Here is a 19,816-nt window from a genome sequence, read left to right as displayed (position 1 = left end):
ATGATGCAGGGGTAGATGTCATCCCCATTTATAACCTTATTCCACTGGTGTTTAGAGTCTCAAAAGCTGTCACAGGTGGAGCCACTAAGTGAGAACCTTCTCACAGATCAAATAAAGCAAAACGAGAGTCTGGAACACTTGTCATAGGAAGGGACTTTAGAGAAGACAGGTCAAGAGAAGAAGAAAAGCAATAAAATAACACACATAACTGGACCAATATCTAGCAAAAATACACCACACTTTACTATCAATCCAGGTATCAGAAAAATAAAGAAAGGCTTTTCAGAATCTATATTCTTCAATGATGCTTTAATATTCTTAAGAAATACAATAAAGTGGTGTTCTATAACTGATATGAAGGTTATAACAAAAGCGTCTTACACTAGATTACCTCATCTGTTACCACAGACATTGTAGCCAAATAAAAAAAAAAAAAAAAATTAAAAAATTTTAAAAAAAAGCAAATTCCTCTCAAGATTTCTGTTTGGCAATAAACATTCTTGTCATTCTAGGCTTTTAACCATATTCTGCTAATTCTCAGTTGTTTTTAGTCATCCTCCTGAAAGCTTTGAATGCTGCTTTACAATCTGGCATGCAACACTACATAAAATAGTTGTAAAATATTTACATTAACATTGAATTTTGCATCTTGTTATGCTTGACAAAACCAAAATACCATATGTTTTTTCTTTCATATAAAAATACATTAGCCATACAATTTAAAAGATGTCCAAGACTTAGTTAACTAGTGAGCTTGAGCACATTGCTTTTATAAGAAGAAAGTGTATTAACTGAAATTAAAATAGACATCAATCTAGTAGGTAAATGAAACAGCACTTGTGTAACATTTATGGTTTTTTACTGGAATTTACTGGGCTGATGTTGCTGAAATTTTATCTACCAAAACATGCTACCATTGTTTATCAACTAATTTTAAGAAATAGGTATTACTACAGTATTTTATACACCAAATACGTTTGAGATTATTATATTCAAACTAGAAAAGAAAGCTATTCTACTGATTTATGTCAGAAATAAAGTTGAGATTTTCACTGCTAACTCAAAACATACTACCTGAGGGATTCCATAACAGTTCATAAAATGTCTTTGTTTTTAAAAGGTATGGTCTGTGGTATAGATTTTCTACGACGAAATAGAAGAACACATGTAGCATCAGATGTGTGTACTTTAAGAAACTCTGGAATGTAAAATCTAAAAATCCAAATAAAGCAGGTGGTATAATTTGGGGGCGAGGACTGAATTTAAGTTTAATGACATTACCAGGTTATCCTACCAGACTAATTCTCACTCACTGCATGACTTCAATGACACTCTCAGTCCTCATGCTGATTTCGATTTAGTTCAAGTGCTATTTGATGCGTTTCATCTGGAGTTTTATTCACTTCAAACTACACTTCATTTAACCAGGCTGCTGCTGTACTCATTTGTTTTTCTACTTTATTACCCGCAAATTGGTGTTGCTTAGTTTAAATAAATTGTTGGAATAAGTTAATTTTATATCATTATTTCACACTGTTAATAAATAAGTAAGCTTTAGAAAGATATCATATCACGGAAAAGAGTGAGAAAGCTGTTAAAATTATTTTAAAGTACACTAGATCACAGTAAGTGTTGGTCTTACAAGATCCACTAATAAATGCTGATAGATGATTTGCTACTTTAAGGCAGGACCATTGCCCTGCCTCCACTCCCCAAAACTACCGCTCGTTTTTATTTTTCTGTGTTATTAGTCTACCATACTCTATTTTCCAGCTGGGCACACATCGTAATACAATGTATTTTTAAAAGACAGAAAGCAAGTGAGCAAGACAGAAAGCATGAGAGAGAAGTAAAGAACGAGGGGAGGGAAGTGGGGGGAGAATGCGAGCACAAGACTGTGCGCACATGAGATAGAGCGTGACGGCAAGTGTGCAACAGCACATGTGGAAAAGCATGAGAAACCAAGCGTGAGTGAGCCAGAGATCGAGCGCAGCAAGCACAAGCACACACAAGAGAGCACAAGTGCATTTACAAGAAAGCGCTAGCACTTAATCCCGTGAACTTGTCGGATGAAAATTTTTTTTCAACTAGTTTTCATCTCTAAAATATTTTTTTTTCATTTTGCACAACTAACCATGGGTTTTATAACGCAGTAAATAAATTTAAGTTTACTATTAAACAGTAAATTATTTCTACAGTTTACTAACAAGGATCGGTAATAAGAACTTAGTGTTAAATGTCAGGTCATGTCAGGAAAGGCTGTCAATCCTACCCGAGTACTGAAGTACTCCGATTAGTGCTGATTATGGGTTATCCTGGTAACATTTATTATTTTTTAGCAAAACACTGCAACAGAACAGCAACTCATTTGAAGCAGTTAGTACTTTTGTAAACTATTGATCAAAAATATGAGAAAGTCAATTAGGCTGCTACCACCTGGTGGTGCGCTGATTATGCTAAAAACATCTTATATTTAACGTGGTATCATAGCACTAAGAACCATCACAGACACAGGGTGGGGTGTTTTTATAATCCACTAATTTTTTATAAACAAACGAATGTTACAAATTAGCTATACAACACAAAATGTTTGAAGACAAAGTATGTAACACATTAACCAGTTTTCCTGTTATCTTGTCATTTCATGTAAGATCATTTGCACAGATTTAGTCAAAGTAGTATTACAGACAGCTACTGCTCAAAATGAGGGATAAAGAAAACTAAAGTATTGCCAAAATGCATTTTATTGAAAATAGTTTTTATAAATACGATTTATTAATAAAAACTACTACAAAAACTACTACACACTGACATTTATGATCACAAGATTTAAAGTGAAGAGCTAAATTTAAATACTGAATTTCCATGGCATTAAAACTAAAACGAAAAAAAAATTCTTATATATAGCTCATGTCACAATAAAACACAGAATTGTTTTCACAACAGAAGTGTCTGCGTCTAAAATCTGAACTACTACAAACTGCCTAATACTGTTCACAATATTAAACACTTCCAACTGTAACGAGTAACAGAAATAAAAGTCTAGTAGAGACTTTTTGGGGCGGGGGGTGTTCCCCCATTTGTTGCTTTTTATTTGGTTGAGTTTAAAACAGAAAGAGCTGATTTTTTCAGTTAAACGCACCAGGCTTGCCATCAGTATGTAACTTCAGCTTTTGCATCCACTCAAGGAAGAACGGAAACTGGTTCAAAATGCTACAAGGTCTAGAAGAAAGCCATTTACTACAGGGCTTGCATAGCCTGTTCTCTCAACCAAACAACTGTCTAAAATGTTTATTAACAGCTATCCTTACAAAGAAATTTATTAATGATAACAGAATTAATAGAACGTAAAAGAAGAGACAGAGAAGTTTAGGGATATATACGGAGCACAGCATTTTTAAATGATTCATTAGAAATGCAATAGTCGAGTACATTAGTTAAATACACTATACATGCTTAATGCTCACCAGTAACTGGGAAACTTGATCAGCTTGCCATAAACAGCAGTACTGAATGAGGGGATAACTGGAACAGGGAAGCAGTACAATCCCTTACTGTCCACAGAAGTCAGGGCTGCTTGAAAACCAAATATCTGAAACAAATTAAGTTGGTCAAAGGGTATACTATCACATGATTAGATCACATTCAAGTTACTTGTATAACATTATACATATTTTTTTAATATACTTGGTAAATATGAAATAAATTGTGTATTATTTTTAAGTAATTCCTTTTCCCTCCCAGACACAAATGTAACCACAAAAATCTACCTAAAATAATGTCCCAATAGGAATTCATATAAAAACATTTTCTTCGCTCAAAAAAAAAATTAACTACGCTCTGCTGAATTATAAAAAAATGCTGCATTATAATTTATCAAATAAAAGACATCATTCTATATCCTTTAATTTTACAGATTGCACATTGCCTTTCATGTAAGATAAATAAAATCACTTTTCATCATTGTAACAAGATTGGCCTAAAAAGTGGTATTTAAGAAAATGAGACGCTTCCTTTCAAAGCCTCTTTTCTTAGTAAGAGCATCTAAAGAAAGGTTTGTCACAACTATTCTTTATGATTTTTCCCTGTTCAATACAGAAAACAAATGGTTGTAGAGTTGGCTTTTTAACATGCTGTACCACCATCCATGTAAGAACAGAACGCTTTGGCTTATATTAAAGCTAGCAAATAAACCCTATAAAAATCAAAGTTGAAGTCCACCATTTTGCAAACACTGATCAAACAGCTGCTAAAAAATATTTTAACAGATAAAAAACCCCTCAAAAAAGTTCAGATGACTTGCAATATTGCCATCGCAATCACTTTAAATGTGACAGAAGGTAAATACGTAACTTAGAAAACTGAAAGCTTGCCATGCAATTCTGGGACAGAGTTTGTTTTATGCAGTTAGTAAGAATTTCATCGCTTAAATCTCTATTAAGATATCAGTATGGAAGTAAAAGTATAACTGAAAAATTTAACAAAATTAACAATACTAGTACTAAATATTTACATTTTAGTAGCACCCAAAAGGTTTCAAACTCCCTGAGCACATCCTAAAAGGTTGGAAGGCCTGTTTTAAAACTCCTGAGATTTCACTTCTTCATTCTACTAAGATCTCAGAAGACAGCAACTGAATAATCTCAAAGCAATTTTTCAGTAGCTTCTCAAGCTTCCCTCAACAAGAACTCCTCTCACACAATGGATCTTTTACTGAGAACATTCAGAGGTTTTTCCTCTTGTAATGAAAAAAAATAAAAAATTGTTTGGCAACAGTTTTTGATTGCACACCTTCACTGATGGTTTTTCCTCATAACATTCAATCAAGTTTCTAAGTGTAATTTACTGCAATCTACATATTCTATGAGCACTCTCCTAGAAGATGGGAAAGGTTTCTTTCCAAAGTACTTTAGCTCAGTCTTGCCACAAAGACTTTGGGGCTTCAGTCTGTGTAGTTTCCTCATGTAAAGTTCTCTGTTCATATCACAAAACATTTGACTCAGGTGAGAAGCAGCAATCCCAATTGACGACATTCTGTGAAATGTGTTTACGTCCTTTTAGATAAGCAGAAAACCTTCTCCCAAGAAACCTGCTAATACTTAGGATTATCTATATTTATCTTAACTTTTTCTCAGCCCACTGCAATAAGAAACAGATCTCAAGTCTTCTTGTACCTTCAGATAGCAGTGTGAGTAACAGTAATGAAGCAGGTTGTCGGATGGCTGGCCAAGGTTACTGGCCACGTGCACCAGCTGCTCAGCGTACATCGGCACTGAGTGCTCCAGGTTAACCTTATCCACCAAAATTCGAATGGAAGGTAAAGGCCGCAGGGGCTGGAAGCTTGCAGCATTTAACAGTCCACTTAAGTTCTAGGGAAGTGGGAAAAAAACCATGCAATTATTACACTACAGATGTATTATCTACCATATATACTTAATTCTTACCCACACACACACAAGCAAATCTACAAATAATAAACTGTTTTCAGATACTGCGGCCTTATGGTCATTATAATAGGAATCCTCAGATCTTTTCAAAATAATTTCTTCAAAGTTTAACATTTATGTATAAACTTTTTATCCAGAATTGTCCTGGGTGTGAGTCCAGGAGCCAGCAGTGGGGGGCTGCCCCTCTGAGAGGAGAGGGCAGGGGCTGCCCGTGTCGGACACTAGGTTCTAGCCAGTGCTGCAACAGCCCTACTGCAGGGCACAGCTCAGCCCCTCTGCCAAGCTGGTGGCACATCTGTGGAAACATATTTAAGAAAGGGCAAAAACACCACCCAGGCTCAGGGGAAAAAAGTGAGAAAGAGCAACACGAACAGCAAGGTCAGAGAAGAAGGAGGAGAAGGCAGTGCTCCAGTCAGCCCATGGACGAGACCACACCAGAGCTGACATCCATGCTGCAGTCCATGGGGTACCCTGCACTGGAGTGGGTGGATATTCCCTGAAGGACACTGCAGCCTTGTGGAGAGCCAACGCTGGATCAGATTTTTCCTCAAGGACTGCAGCCTGTGGGATGGGCTCACACTGGAGCAGGGGAAAAGTGTGAGGAAGAGGGAATGGCAGAGATCAACTGTCACAGCCTGACTGCAATCCCCCTTTCCCCATCCCCCTATCTTATGGTGAGGGAGGCAGAAGAAGGAGGGAATGAAGCAGTAAAGTTGAGCCTGGGAAAAACGGGGGATAGGGAAAGGTATTATTTTGATTCTTGTCTTTGTTTCTCACTACCCAAATCTATTTTAATTAGCAATAAATTAAATTCTTTTAGTTGAGTCTGTTTTGCTTACAATAGTAAGTGGTAAGTGATCTCCCCCTCTTTATCATCTCAACCCATCCAATTCTCTCCCTCCTGTCTTGTTGAGGAAGGGGAGGGAAAGAACAGCTGGGTGAGCAACTGGCAGCTGACCAAGGTCAACCCACTACAAGAATATGTAAAGTCAAAATATTTTGTTCTGTAAAATACTTGTTTACACTTTTATCACTCCAAAGCACTATCACCATACTAAACTCATGCTGATCTAACCTTATCATTATGTACTCACAGTCATGCCAGACAACTCAGCAAAAGAAGATGCCATTCCAAAAAAAAAAATACTGCAGTTTTACACATCCATCTATATTCTTCAAAGTATCCATTAAAATGAAGTACTGTATCCAGTACAAGATAGACATAGACATACCAGAATAAGTTTGTTGGAGGGCTACCAAAGAGGTTTAGGGGTTGGAGCACGTGAGCTCTCTATCAGGAGAGACTGAGACAACTGGAACCATTCAGCCTGGAGAAGGGCAAAGAGAGATCCCACTGCTGTCTACAGCTACCTACTGGGAGGGTACAGAGAAGAGGGAGCCAGATTCTCGTCAAAGGTGTACTGAGAGGGGACAAGCGGCAATGAACGCAAACTGCACCACAGACAATTCCAAGCAAGTCTACGGGAAGTCTTTTTATGGAACCTCTGTCCTTGGAGCTAATTCAGCCCTTGACCAGACAACTCCTGGAGCAACCTGCTCTACTTGGGCTTGCCTTGAGCAGGATAATGGACTTGTGGAGATTATCTCCAGAGATCTCTTCCAATCCAAATTACTGTATGAATCTAAAAATGTTACTAAACTTACATCAAAATAGGACAAGTTGATATATACATGACTTTCAATCTAAAATTCAAAATTATTATTAAATAGGCTTGGCTTCACTCAGGAAACATAAATTGAAACTCCAAGTAAAACAAAACAAAATAAAACAAAACAAAAAAACCCGGCCAAAAAAAACACAACAAAAAAAAACCCTACATAACCAAAAAGTTCATTTCAATTCAACTTGTTTGCCCCAAACCTACAATAAATATGGGGTTGTTCTCCCATTATAAAAATAGCGTTTACCCATGCCCATAAGGTGAAAAGCACCACATCAAGAGACCACAGATTTGTCACCAGTCCACTTGCTGCAGCCAGCTTAACTGAAAACATAAGCAGTTTTAAGAAACACTATAAATTAAGACTTTCTGTCCTCTTGTGCATACACATAAAACCTTAAATCACACAAACATGCTGTAAATAGGCATATTCTCTAAGAATATACAGCACAAGTTAGACAGCATTCCCCTAGTCAGGAGGTATCTATTATGTTATCAAGATCATTTAATGTCATTGTGCCTTCCATCATGTAATACTACTCAAATCCATCTCTGGGGGGAGGAAAAAAAAAAAAGGAATAAAAAACCCAGCCAAACAAAAAAAACCCCACCAATTTCAAACGGTTTTCACCCTTCTTACATATAAATGCTTCACAAATACTAATAAGGTTACTTTCACAACACCTTCAGAATATACAACTTCACCTCCATTTTAGACAGGAAATTACCATTGAAAAGAAAGGCTGATACAAAAATAATTCATTAATTCTGGAAGTCCATTTTAATGCCAATTTTTAAGTGTTCAGCATCGCAAAGTACTTCACAAATAAAAGCCTAACTCCATTGACTTAACTGGAACCACAAATACTGAGAACTTCCAGAAAACACATCCCACTAAAAAACACTCATCCTCAAGTACAAGGAACATGTAGTTAGTGTCCACTTGTGAAAAATACATTGGAAGGGTTTAGTATCAGATGAAAATTCCTAGAAATCGAACTCAATCTAAGAATTGATTTTTTTTTTCCTCTTCTTCCCATACCTTCCCTTATCCATAGAAAACCTTCAAGCCTCTGCTGCAAGAGGTAAACCTACTGCAAGTCTTCACTAAAAAACAGTGATTCATCCCTACAGATCCTCAGCTTTGTGCACTGAGGAAGGAGTCCTACAAAAAAAAAAAAAAACCCTGCACAGGATGCTTTAGCTGGAGTTATACTGCATGTATCCAGAAGACAAAACAAATTAAGGCTATTAGGAAATTTCATTTCTGGCTGAGATAGTCACTCAGCAGTTAAATGCTCAGTAACAGCCAAAGTCCTGCTGGCATCCTGGCTGGAACTAGTACTCACAGAGCTGGCTGTTAACATCTCTAAAGTCTTTACCGAGCCTATGTATTCAGAGATTTCAGAGTTGACCAAGTCTGGGAAGACCTGCATGGCAAAATGACACAGGTACTCTTCTGATCGAAAGGGTTGCATAAAAAACTTCAAGTCAGAGCTGCTTCTTTTTCACCTGCTTGATGCTTTAAAATCTTTTTTCTTCCAAATTTTCCTACCAGGACATGACACCTTCAGTTTACAAGTCTAGCTAGTCACCACACACACCACTCATCTTAGGTATCGGAAGGTAAGGCTTATTGGGACCAAACTGATTTGGAACTCAGCAATACATCCAGTACATGGAATAACAGCCCAGTGAGAATATTTATATGAAATAGCACATGCTGATACAAAGAACTGAATAAGTATGTGTCCATACATACCTTCTCGCCCATGATTACAGGCATCAAGTGGTCTAGTAAATTGAATTCTGCCACAGGGATTATAATTGTACACTTAAGAACAGTGAACATTGTAAGTCGAGTAGGAATGTATTCCTCCAATGATGCTACTTCTTCTGAGCTGGGCATAGTCCTATTTCCATCCATAATATCTACAATAAATCAAGATTACATATGTTTTACTAAAATATATAAAATATCTCCTACAGTTGCTGTTTCAGAATTGGTCAGTGACTGGCAAAAAATGGAAAGCTTCCCCTCCCCCCCCCCCCCATAGTTAATAATTTTATTCCACACTGGTTCTACCTAACACTAAATGCAATTGTAACTGGATTTTCCTTACTTTGTATAGTGCTCTCTCAGAAACTGGTCTTAACAGTTTACTATAGCTTGTTTCCATCTGTTTTTATCCTGAATAACTATTATTTCAAACTAATAAATACATACCAACAGGGATACTTTCTTCTCTAAGACTCCACAACTAACCTAGAGTTGTCAATAAAATAAGTGCTCCTTACTCAACAAGAGGCTTGGGATTGAAATGGCCTCCACAGTGTCTGAAATTATCTCAGAGGTATATCCAGCACTGACTGAGGATATTGCAAGTAATTTTATCTTTATTTTAAATTTTGCTCTTTGGACTCATAAAATCCCCTGACAGATTTGGAATTTAACTATTTGGAAGTTGCACCTTCAAGAACGCTGAATTTGGTCTGCTTTAATTCTGTGTATTTGTGTATATGCAGTAGGAGCAAACCTGGCTTAGTTCTGCTGTACGGCTCATATTCATGTTCCAGAGCACAAACTACCATTTTCATTATCCGGTGTACCGCACTGCTATCCAATCGAAGATTGAGCGGGCCCACTATGAGGCTTTTTGTAGACATCTCCTGAACATTTCCAAAATCTTCACTCTTTACTGAAGAAAGGTCTTGCTGATTCCCGGAAACTACAAGAAGTTTTGTAAGTAACAACAAATTACACCAAAAAATTGGACATAAAAAAATTCATCAGTTACTTTTGTTTCAAATCCTGTGGTCACAGCCTTATAAACACACAGAAAATATAACAATGCAAACTGAACACATAAACCGTGATTGGTTTAAGATGTTTAATGCACAGCAAACGAGGCAAGATTCTGCCTTGCCTCCAAGCACAGCACAACTTAGGAACCTTTTCATTAACTTTATATCTCTCAAGCTTGGGACTCTCTGAAGGTGTCCAAACTTCTGTTGCAACCTAACCCCATGTGCCAATGACAGTTGTCCTGTTCAAAACTTTCTACAGTTTACAACATGGATATCAATCCCAAACAATCAGGGAAAAGGTGTGCTGCGAAGAAGCTACAGATATGGGCCCCCAAAATGCTAGCTGCTGGTACACAGGCTAGAAGAGTGATGAGAATTAAATTCACTGTACTGTCATAAACCAGACTGACAATTGATGACAAACCCTTCCTTCCATTCACTGATGGGGTAACACATGGGCAGCCAGAATGAAAACTTCTTTGATCATTATGTCTCAGACCATTTTTAGAAGGACCGCCACAAGAGATAAAAAGGTGGTTTAATCTCTGCATCCAAAAGATCTATAATGTTTGTGCTCAGAACAGCAACTACTGTACCAATTAAAGTATAGCTATTGTTTTTCTGATACAGATGTAGGGTAATGAGGTAGACCAAAATCACACATTTACTGTATACAGGTTGCTCATCAGCTATCAAACAGCATGACTATATTTCTCTAAACATTATTAAAGGAAATTCTTCAATTAAATTATGCAAATTTCAGAAGCATAAGTAAAAAAATACCCTCATTCCTCTAACATACTTAGTTTGCAGAATTTCACTCAATTTTTTTTCTAATAAATCATGACTGACAGTGTCTTCACTGCTTTGACACAAGCACTAAACATTACACATCTTGCTAACCATTACACAAATGAAGAGTCTGACAAAACAAGCATCAAGATTAAATTGATTTTGAGACTGCTTAACCTATAAAAATGAAAAAAGTTCTGAGATAAACTGTCATCCTACAACTTTAATTCATTCAGTGAACCTGGATGGTGCATACTCCTTAGCATAGTACTCCATAATCCACCCAGCCAAAGCTGTGACAAATAGGAAAGCCAGGAAATGCACAGCCGTTGCCATCAATTTCACCTTTGTTTCCACAATTTCACACATCTGCAATTGCAGAGCTGTCCATTTGGTATGTTTTGCTTGTAGTGATGATCAAATCATGCCACTGAAACCAAAGGCTGTGTAAGCAGGGGACTGACTTGTTCAATGATGATCCTTCTCAATAGCAATATTTTTTCAAGTGATCTACAAGCTCTTATCCAATGTGGACCTTGTACACCTACTCAACGCAAGATAGATCCCATCTCTTCCACTTTTCACCCGTCTGCCCGAGTGCAAATCAACCTATTTCTTTGCATAAATCTAATACCCTCCTGCCTTTCTGCTACAGTAAAAAACTAGCACTGTAGAGAACTATGACCCAAAAACACAGGAAAATCTGACAATTCCAAATTCTTAATAAACCATCCTCCTCACTGATACAATCTGTCCGTACTACATAAATGGCAAGACAAGCTCTGCTCATCAGACTGGCCAGTGGGTGCTGCAGCATTTGACAAAAGAGACGTAGGATCTGTCAGCTTCCGAGTACCTGAGGCCTTGTGGTTAAGCAGCCGGGCATGGTGTGCTTCACAAATCCAAGGCAAATCTTACTTTTCAACCAACTGGAAGAAAGCATGTTTTATTTCTGCTTGCCCAAGAGGAAGTTAGCTGTCTTTTACACTCCAGGGGAACACTCCCTTCTCCCTCCCTCTTTTACCAACCTCATTCAACACAGTCTTTTTAACAGGGGAAGTGAGCTTGGGTGAAAAGGACAGAAGGATAGGGGTTTTTTCCTCTTATGTTTAAATCACACTCTGCAAAGTATTCTTGCTTCTAAGTATCGGTGAGGAGAAAGGTCCTTGAATAAACTGAATTTGACATGCAACCTAATACTCTGCAGGCCTTTACAGGCCTATACACTCAGCAGAAGAATTAATTTTGTCCCTAAAAGCCCAACAGAAGTTGATGGTGAGAGCATTTACAGCCTCCACTTCCCTTGGTGCTTTGTTTACCATTTCTGAGAAGAAAAAGAAAAAGAATGAAAAAAGTATAGAAAGATACTACCTTATAAAACCTATTCAAATCTTCAGGTGGAATTGAAGTTACAACCTTCAAAATAAATCCTGAAAAAGACTTCTTTTAAAAAAGACAGCATGCAGCCCGCTGTCAGGGTATGCTTTATCTAATATGCTATCAACACACATTTTTGTCCTTCCAATTCTACACAGTATCCAGTCCAGATAAACACTGTCAAGAAGGGTAACAAACCATAACATTATGTAAAAAATATCAAGGCCAAGCAAGCCTTTAGAAGTAATAACAGCCTACCTTTTCAAAAAGAAAAAACACTCACTTGTATATATTGTATATATATGAATAACACACTGAAATGACAGAATTTACACAAACCTCTTTCTGGAATAGTTCCATTTAATTCTAACTGCAAAGAGAATGCAACAGAAAATCTATTGGTTCTACAGAAGTAGGTGATCACAGGTTACTTCTGAAACTTCGCAGACGCATAAAGGAAAATATTTTCTGATCACTGAGTATTCAGCTCTCTACACCATATGTCTCATTCTAACTGACAAAAAAATAATCTTAAAATGAGAGTGCTGCATAATAAACTTGCCACTAAAACAGACAGGTACACATTATAAACAAAACATAACTTCAGAAGTTCCCCCCGTTAGGTCTGTAAGGTCATGCAGATCAGTGATCAGGGAACTGATAGGCTACACAATGTTTCAAGGAAATTACTGTTTTGTATTGAAATACAAAGCAAAAAATAGAAAAATAAACTTGGAAGGACAGGCAGAATTTCAAAATAAGACTACTGTGCATAACTATCTTGTTTTCACTCAAAATACTAAAGGTGATTAATGCATTTCTATAATGACAGAGGAAAGTCCTGAGGTTAATGTTATCCAGGAGGCACTTGTGGTTTAATCAGTAATCATATGCTTCTGGAAAGGTTAAAGGTGCAAAGAATGTGTCAAGGCAAAATTGCCTTGACAGATAAAAATCTTACAATCACAGTAACTGCCTCCTATAACTTAAGTTGGGTTAGTTTTTTCTTAGGGGAAGGTGGCATGCATTGATTATAACCAAAGACATAGTTAATGTCAAAACAAGAAATAGTGAAATGTAAACTTTTACAAAAAACATTTTCATGTAAACACCACATATTAAAAATGTAGCAGGACTTATATTGTTTTCAAAATCTTGACTTGTTTATACCTTCATTTTAAAGAAATAATTTACACCTATTTGTTCATGTTCTATTTAATAATTACATATTTAACTTGCAATATGCAAAAATTAGCTAGAAAATAACTAGCAGAAAATGTCACCTTTGCTTTTCTGAGGAACAAAACTATTTGAAAATTTAAGGTTTTAAGTTCTTGATTTTAGAGCTATAACCATTTAAACCACTAATTTAAAAATTAGTTACTCTATTCATTCTTTTATGTAGTCAGGGAGCTGAAATTAGGAGTAATACTAAAATAAAAGCATACAGCAAGGTTTGATGGGAAGCCAAGCTACATTTTGTGAGATGTTTTCCTGGTGACTGATGCAGAAAATATAAGCCAAGACCCTGAGAAAGCAAACTGAAAGAAACAGAAGAGAAGCTGAGGAGCAGAAATGGTAGTCAGAAAATACCAGTATCCTGGCCTCAAGGAGGAAAAAAAAAGTATTTCTAAGTTCAGCAATTTCTGAAAAGGGTTAGTTACAGCCAGAAAAAGATACATCATGACATTCCTTGTGCATTCATAGAAACAAGATAAAATACTTCACAAAATCAATTTTTCCATATAATCAAATAGTCTGTGCATATTCAAACTTCTATACCAAAATTCAAAGAGGAGATAAGGCTTACCCAAGGTCTTCAACTTCTCTACGTAAAAGTTTTGTGTGTAATTAAACAGTTATTTCTTTATTAAAACCAGAAGTAGACTGCAGTAGAAGCTTGACTTAACATACATTTTCTCAGCTTCACATCACACAGTACAGAGAGGAAAGCCTCAGGGCCAGGAAACAACTGTCAAATTACCTATTGCATCCCTCTACTATCGAAGGCAAGCAATAGCATTATTTATTTATTTTTATAAGCTTTGCATGATCCATCCTCTAACCAAACGGGAAGTTTTTCTTTCCTACTCCCTTTTACACTTACTGTCCAACAAGTCCAGAAAACAAAATCATCAGGAGTTGAGACTTCTCTTACATAGAGACAAAAACCCAGATAAGTGGGACTAGGTAGCAAGGACAGATAAATGTTCAGTCACAAAATAGCAAGAAGTTCACAACAAATACCCACTTAAATGGTGTTCATAATAATAAATACAGAGGTGGGGAAGAAAGCATTATTTAGGCAATGAAACTGCAGAGCAGCAGCTGTAGATGACATCCTCCCAGGGGTGGTGGGGAAATCCCATTGCAATTCTTAAGAATATTTGTACGAAAATACATATTCATTACTTGCTGATACATTAAAATTCTTTGTCCTGGCTTTTGTGACACTCACAAAAGTAGACATACTTACTGCATTGGATCCACTGTATTGTCTCAGATTTAGAAAAGAATTTATAAGAATCTCAAAATATTACTTAGAATTAGCCAACATCTACATGTGCATGGTTTAGGCTAATATTTGCTCACGAAATTATTCAGATATGTATATTTAAAGATTAAGTTTCTGTACTATCTCTCATGCTTGCATTTTTCTTCACACGAAAAAATGACGGTCATTTTCACCTTCTGTACCAAGTATATGATCAACTTCATTCTTAAACCAGAGTTTCTCAAAAGATTATTTTTTTCCCCAAAGTCAATAATGACAACAACTTTAAAAAAAACCCTATACTTTATGAACTTCACCACTGCTACAAGAGAATTATTTTCAGTTTAGCAACTCACTATAAAAGATATCATTGTGATTAATTATGCAGGGGAAAAAAAAAAAAAGGAAGAATACCAACAATCAACTGCTAACTAAAACACCTATTCTTAAACACATCAGTGAAGATGAAACCATTTTAATGATGAACCTGACGGTAAATCTAAGGTAAGTTAGAGGACAGTTGGTCAAGGACCAGCTCAGCATGGAAAGTCTTTGTTTCTGTTATTTAACAGGGTAAACAAAGAAAAAAAAGGTACCTTTGCCACTGGTGCTTTCCATTGTGTACAAGTAATCCATGTAGAAAGCCCCAAACCTCTGCATTCCAGCTATCTCTGTGTACGTCTCCTATCAACAAAGCAAAGCAAACAAAGAAAACGTTGTATAAGGAAAGAATCTTGAGATTACCAACTGATAGGCTGGTATGAGAGAGATATATTCATGTTTGGATTTGTGCATCAACACACGGAAAGGCTTATCAAAACAAAGGACAGAGGTTATCCCCAAGAATTCACCTGTAACTTCTATTTGAGGCCACACAAAGGCACATCCATAATTCCAGTGGACATGCTGACCAATTCATCAACAACATCTAGTTAATTAGTACCTTTAATGGAGTAAATATTCTTCACTTGACCTCTTGCATCCAACAGATCTACCTAATTAAATACACTGAAAACTGAAGCTCATTCATTCTGACTTTTTTATTTAAGGTATATTGTGGTTTTACCTTTAAACAGTAGGAAACTTATTAAGACTTTATGCTGTCATTGGGATTTATACATAACATAATCCATTATTACACAGCAAGTTTGCTTCCCCTCTTGCCAAAAATTAGGCAAATCGTAAAAGTATAGAAAACAGGCCAAGGAAAGAGTAAAACTAAAACTAAAACATTTCATTTTTTTAATGGGATTCTTCAGAGTTACACTACTTCATCAGTAGCACTAAAAAAAGTGAAAAAAGTAAAATGAAAATTTAAAAGAAATTAGATATATTCAAAATGATAAATGGCTTACCTGTACAATTAACACAGAGCACAGAACTCCACCTATGAACACACCTGGAAGGGACTACCTTGGTCATCACATCCAGTCTTTAATAATTTCAGACAATCAGGGAATAAAGTTTTACTGCACAATTTACAACAGAAACTATCAGTGACTTGAAGAAAATTTGCCTCTACCAAAGGTAGAATTAGCAAGACTTCCTCTAAGTAGACAAATATAGCACACAGACAATAAAATTAATATTCCCCAAGATCTGGTTTCCAAGAGAGCACTTCTTAGTTTGAAGACCATGAACTACTTACTGTTTGGGTTTAAAGAAGTATGAGCCAGTAAAGCTTGACCTTTAGCTAGCATTCTCTCATATCTATGTTTTTCTCTGCAGGTGTTCTGTAGTTAATGCTTTTGGAAACTACGGCATTAATTCAGTTTTTCGGCCAGGAGGGGAGTTTGAGGTTTCTTTTGGACATGTTTTTATTACTGTATTTATTAAACGCAAAACAGTTTACTTTCTTTTTTTTGTCCATCTGCAATGTAAGATTCAGTTAAACATGACAAAGTAATGAAAATTAGTCCTCTAATAGTACACAGATCTAAGCAATCATTAGAAATCCATTAGAGAGCACTAGAAAGTTTTTTTTTCTAAGAAAAATGTAATTCTCTGACCTTATGATGAGCCGCATCCAATATAAATTCTGCACGAATACTATTATTTTCTGGACTTCTATAATCAAATAGTGAATTGGTAAGGTATGTCATCCCTTTTGCACTCAAATTTTCTCCGCAATTAAAGAAGTAGGCCTCCTTCATGGGGTAGCAGAAAATAATAATAAGGCAGGAAAGAAACAAAAATACAGTCAAGTTAACAGAGCAGTTTCAATTCTGTCATAACACACTAATGACATGACCTCAAGAGCATATTTCATTACGAATGAAGCTAAGACAATTAGCGTAACTTCATTCAAATAATGCTGAAGTTCCTGGCCACTCCCTCCCCATTTTCAAATTAATAAAAATGGCCTGAGCCAGTGAATATTATACAACCCATGATACAGAACATACTAGTTTTATTTTAACAGAAAAAACCCTCAGATCACTGTTACTCTGAATTCTGCCCCATCCTCTTAACTATACATGACCTTGTCGCTACGTACTCCATTTCTCTGACTGACCAATGCTTTTCAGATGCTTTATCTATCCTCTTCATGTTAAGCAGCTATTTCAATTTATGACCTGCTTGCTTCCTTATCATTCTTCTTTATTCATCTAGATTTTTACACGCCTCCTCTATATTCCAAACCCTCTATCCTTCTGAAATCAACACAGCTTTTTCATCAAGAGTTATTCTTCCAAAAAGGTTATTTCTATTAATGAGACTGAGAATAGATAGTTGGGAAAAAAATCACACACAACAAAGTTGGAACCTTTATGAAAGGAACAATCCTAACTACATTAGCATTACAGAAAGAGAACAGGTGAGGCAGTACCAACATCATCACTATTCTCACAAAAGCAGAGAGTTTCTTAAATCCATGCCATAGAGGTTGGCTGAAAAATGGAGAAAGCAAAAGCCCTGATGTCCCTTATCAACTAACCTACATGAAATTCATTCGCTCACCCACCCACACCAATTCAAAAATCACTTTTCTCATGGTTTTATACCTCACAATCTCATTGTTGCTGCAGACAAGGTTTCCATCTACCTTCACAGCCTGAACCATATCTCCCTTGTACCTATCAAGGCCAGCAGAGCATTTTGCACATTCGGCTCACCCTTGTCTCCCCAGTCTGCCTATCCAGTGCAGGACCCGGCACTTGGCCTTGTTAAATTTCATACAATTGACCTCGGCCCATCAATCCAGCCTGTCCAGGTCCCTCTGCAAAGCCTCTCTACCCTGAAGCAGATCGACACTCCCACTTAATTTCGTGTCATCTGCAAACTTACTGAGGGTGCACTCAATCCCTTCATCCAGATCATTGATAAAGATATTAAGCAAGACTGGCCCAAATACTGAGTCCTGGGGAACACCACCACTTATTATTAAATATTTTAGGAATAGTTCATATGGATACTTGATTTTGTATTAAGCAACAGAAGCTTTGCTTCTATTTGAAATACAGAAATTAATACTGTTTTACTCCTTCACTTAATACTGCTCTCATCAGCCTTATTAAAAAATGAGGCAAAATATTCATTCAATATTAGAGTCACACTTCTATTATCTCTAGCATACAGTGATCCCATTTCTTCCCTTCCAATCTTCTGTTAAGTACTTCCAAAGGTTTTCAACTGTGTTTTAATTTGTTATGCAAGATCAAAGTATACAGACATACATAATGATGGGGGGTAGCGGGGCTGTCAAAAAAAAGCCTTACATTTTGCAGCTTCACATTCTTATCAGATATTTGTCTTTCCAACCATAAGGAACAGACACGGAGTTCTATATTCCAATGACACATTCAAAAAAATCTTTGATTGCAATTGGTAACAGCAGCCTTTCCAACCCTTGCAATCAATTATAGCATACCAGAATTGCTTATTCAGCAAGGCAACTGATATTTCAATATACTCACGTCTTCATTCCTATTCACATTCTCTTCAAAGTCTTTAATTCCCATAATTCCTTTAAGGCACATTGCTTGGCAACCCACAAAACCGACTTGGCAATCAAAGAAAAGTTCACCTTTCATAAGAACCTAGTGAGGAAAAAGAAAAAAAAGTGGTATTCTGAAGATGCCCAGTCCATGAGAAACAAAAAAAATACAGAGAGCAGTGAATCAATATACGTTTAGGTTTATATATTTAGAGCTTTAATAAATACCAAGTTAGTCAAACAGGGCATTTAGAAGGAAGGGATTACTTTAGTGTCTGATCACTATAGCACCAGAAATTCAGAGAATTTCTATCTATGCAATTATTACAACACACACATCCAATGTAGCAGAATATGAAAAATCAGTAATGAAATAATTTAAAATTATTTTATTGGTAACTATTCACTACATTATTTATAACGAATGAAAAAAACCGCTGTCAACAGAAAATTACCTCAACTGTGGTTCCTTCTTGTTCCCAGCATATAACTTCTTTGGATTTTACTTTCTGAGGGCTGTAATAACTACTTTCAGCTTGCGTTTCAGTGAGCTATGAAACAATAGGATAAATACCTTATATAAGTCAACATTAAACAGTAGTAATGTCATTGATATACAGAACTGATGAAGACAAATTAAACTGTGGGCCAAAATTTATTAACAAGCAGGAAACAGGTGCAGTTAAACAGCTGTAACATATTATCTATATTAGAACTTCTCATACTCAACTTCTGGTTGGAGGATGCTGTAACAGAAAGTTTTAAATCCACTATAGTATTTTTAGCTTTTAAAGAGAAACTATGTGAAAAGATGAAATAGATACAGAGCTACATTAACAACATAGTATGAAATTAGCTTGTAAATTGCTGTAAAAATCTACAAATGCATTATTTATTCTTCGCAGCAAATAATTAACCAGCATGACAATATTAAGGAAACATTTTGATTACAACCATACTCATTTTTGTTTCTTATCATGGCAATTAAGAAAAACATGCTTTTATATTTCTTGCACGATTTTCATATAAAAATTTGAAGTGGTAGAACACACACTCAGGTTAAAAAGCATATAACCTGCAGCTAAGAAAAAGAAGATAAGAGGCAGAAAATAATGAAGGTGTTATGTTTTGTATTAAAAAAAATACTTAAGTTTGTTTATGTTGAGCAGCTTAAATAGTTCAAATTCTAAATTTTATATAAAAATATCCACAAACTCATTATTTTCAAGAGCGGATACACATGGATGTTGTTTCAAATTAAAATTTTGTAATCCAAATG

General features: G+C 36.1%; 1 protein-coding gene across 3 annotated transcripts in view; it reads right to left on the bottom strand.

Moving 5' to 3' along the window:
• Positions 1-19,816, bottom strand: part of VPS13B (vacuolar protein sorting 13 homolog B) — a 480,656-nt gene that overhangs the window by 391,402 nt on the left and 69,438 nt on the right. For all 3 annotated transcript variants that reach the window (XM_086465731.1, XM_086465733.1, XM_086465732.1), the window contains exons 8-15: positions 18,993-19,088; positions 18,518-18,640; positions 16,610-16,747; positions 15,197-15,284; positions 9,667-9,858; positions 8,892-9,061; positions 5,175-5,369; positions 3,468-3,592 (exon numbers count right to left, since the gene is read on the bottom strand). In XM_086465731.1, coding sequence (XP_086321857.1) covers positions 3,468-3,592; positions 5,175-5,369; positions 8,892-9,061; positions 9,667-9,858; positions 15,197-15,284; positions 16,610-16,747; positions 18,518-18,640; positions 18,993-19,088 — 1,127 coding nt within the window. The remainder of the gene's footprint in view (positions 1-3,467; positions 3,593-5,174; positions 5,370-8,891; positions 9,062-9,666; positions 9,859-15,196; positions 15,285-16,609; positions 16,748-18,517; positions 18,641-18,992; positions 19,089-19,816) is intronic.

The sequence above is a fragment of the Leptosomus discolor genome, chromosome 5, assembly GCF_034619465.1.
Source record: "Leptosomus discolor isolate bLepDis1 chromosome 5, bLepDis1.hap2, whole genome shotgun sequence".
Taxonomy (NCBI): Eukaryota; Metazoa; Chordata; class Aves; order Leptosomiformes; family Leptosomidae; genus Leptosomus; species Leptosomus discolor.
This window is presented reverse-complemented; position numbering and strand designations above follow the sequence as displayed.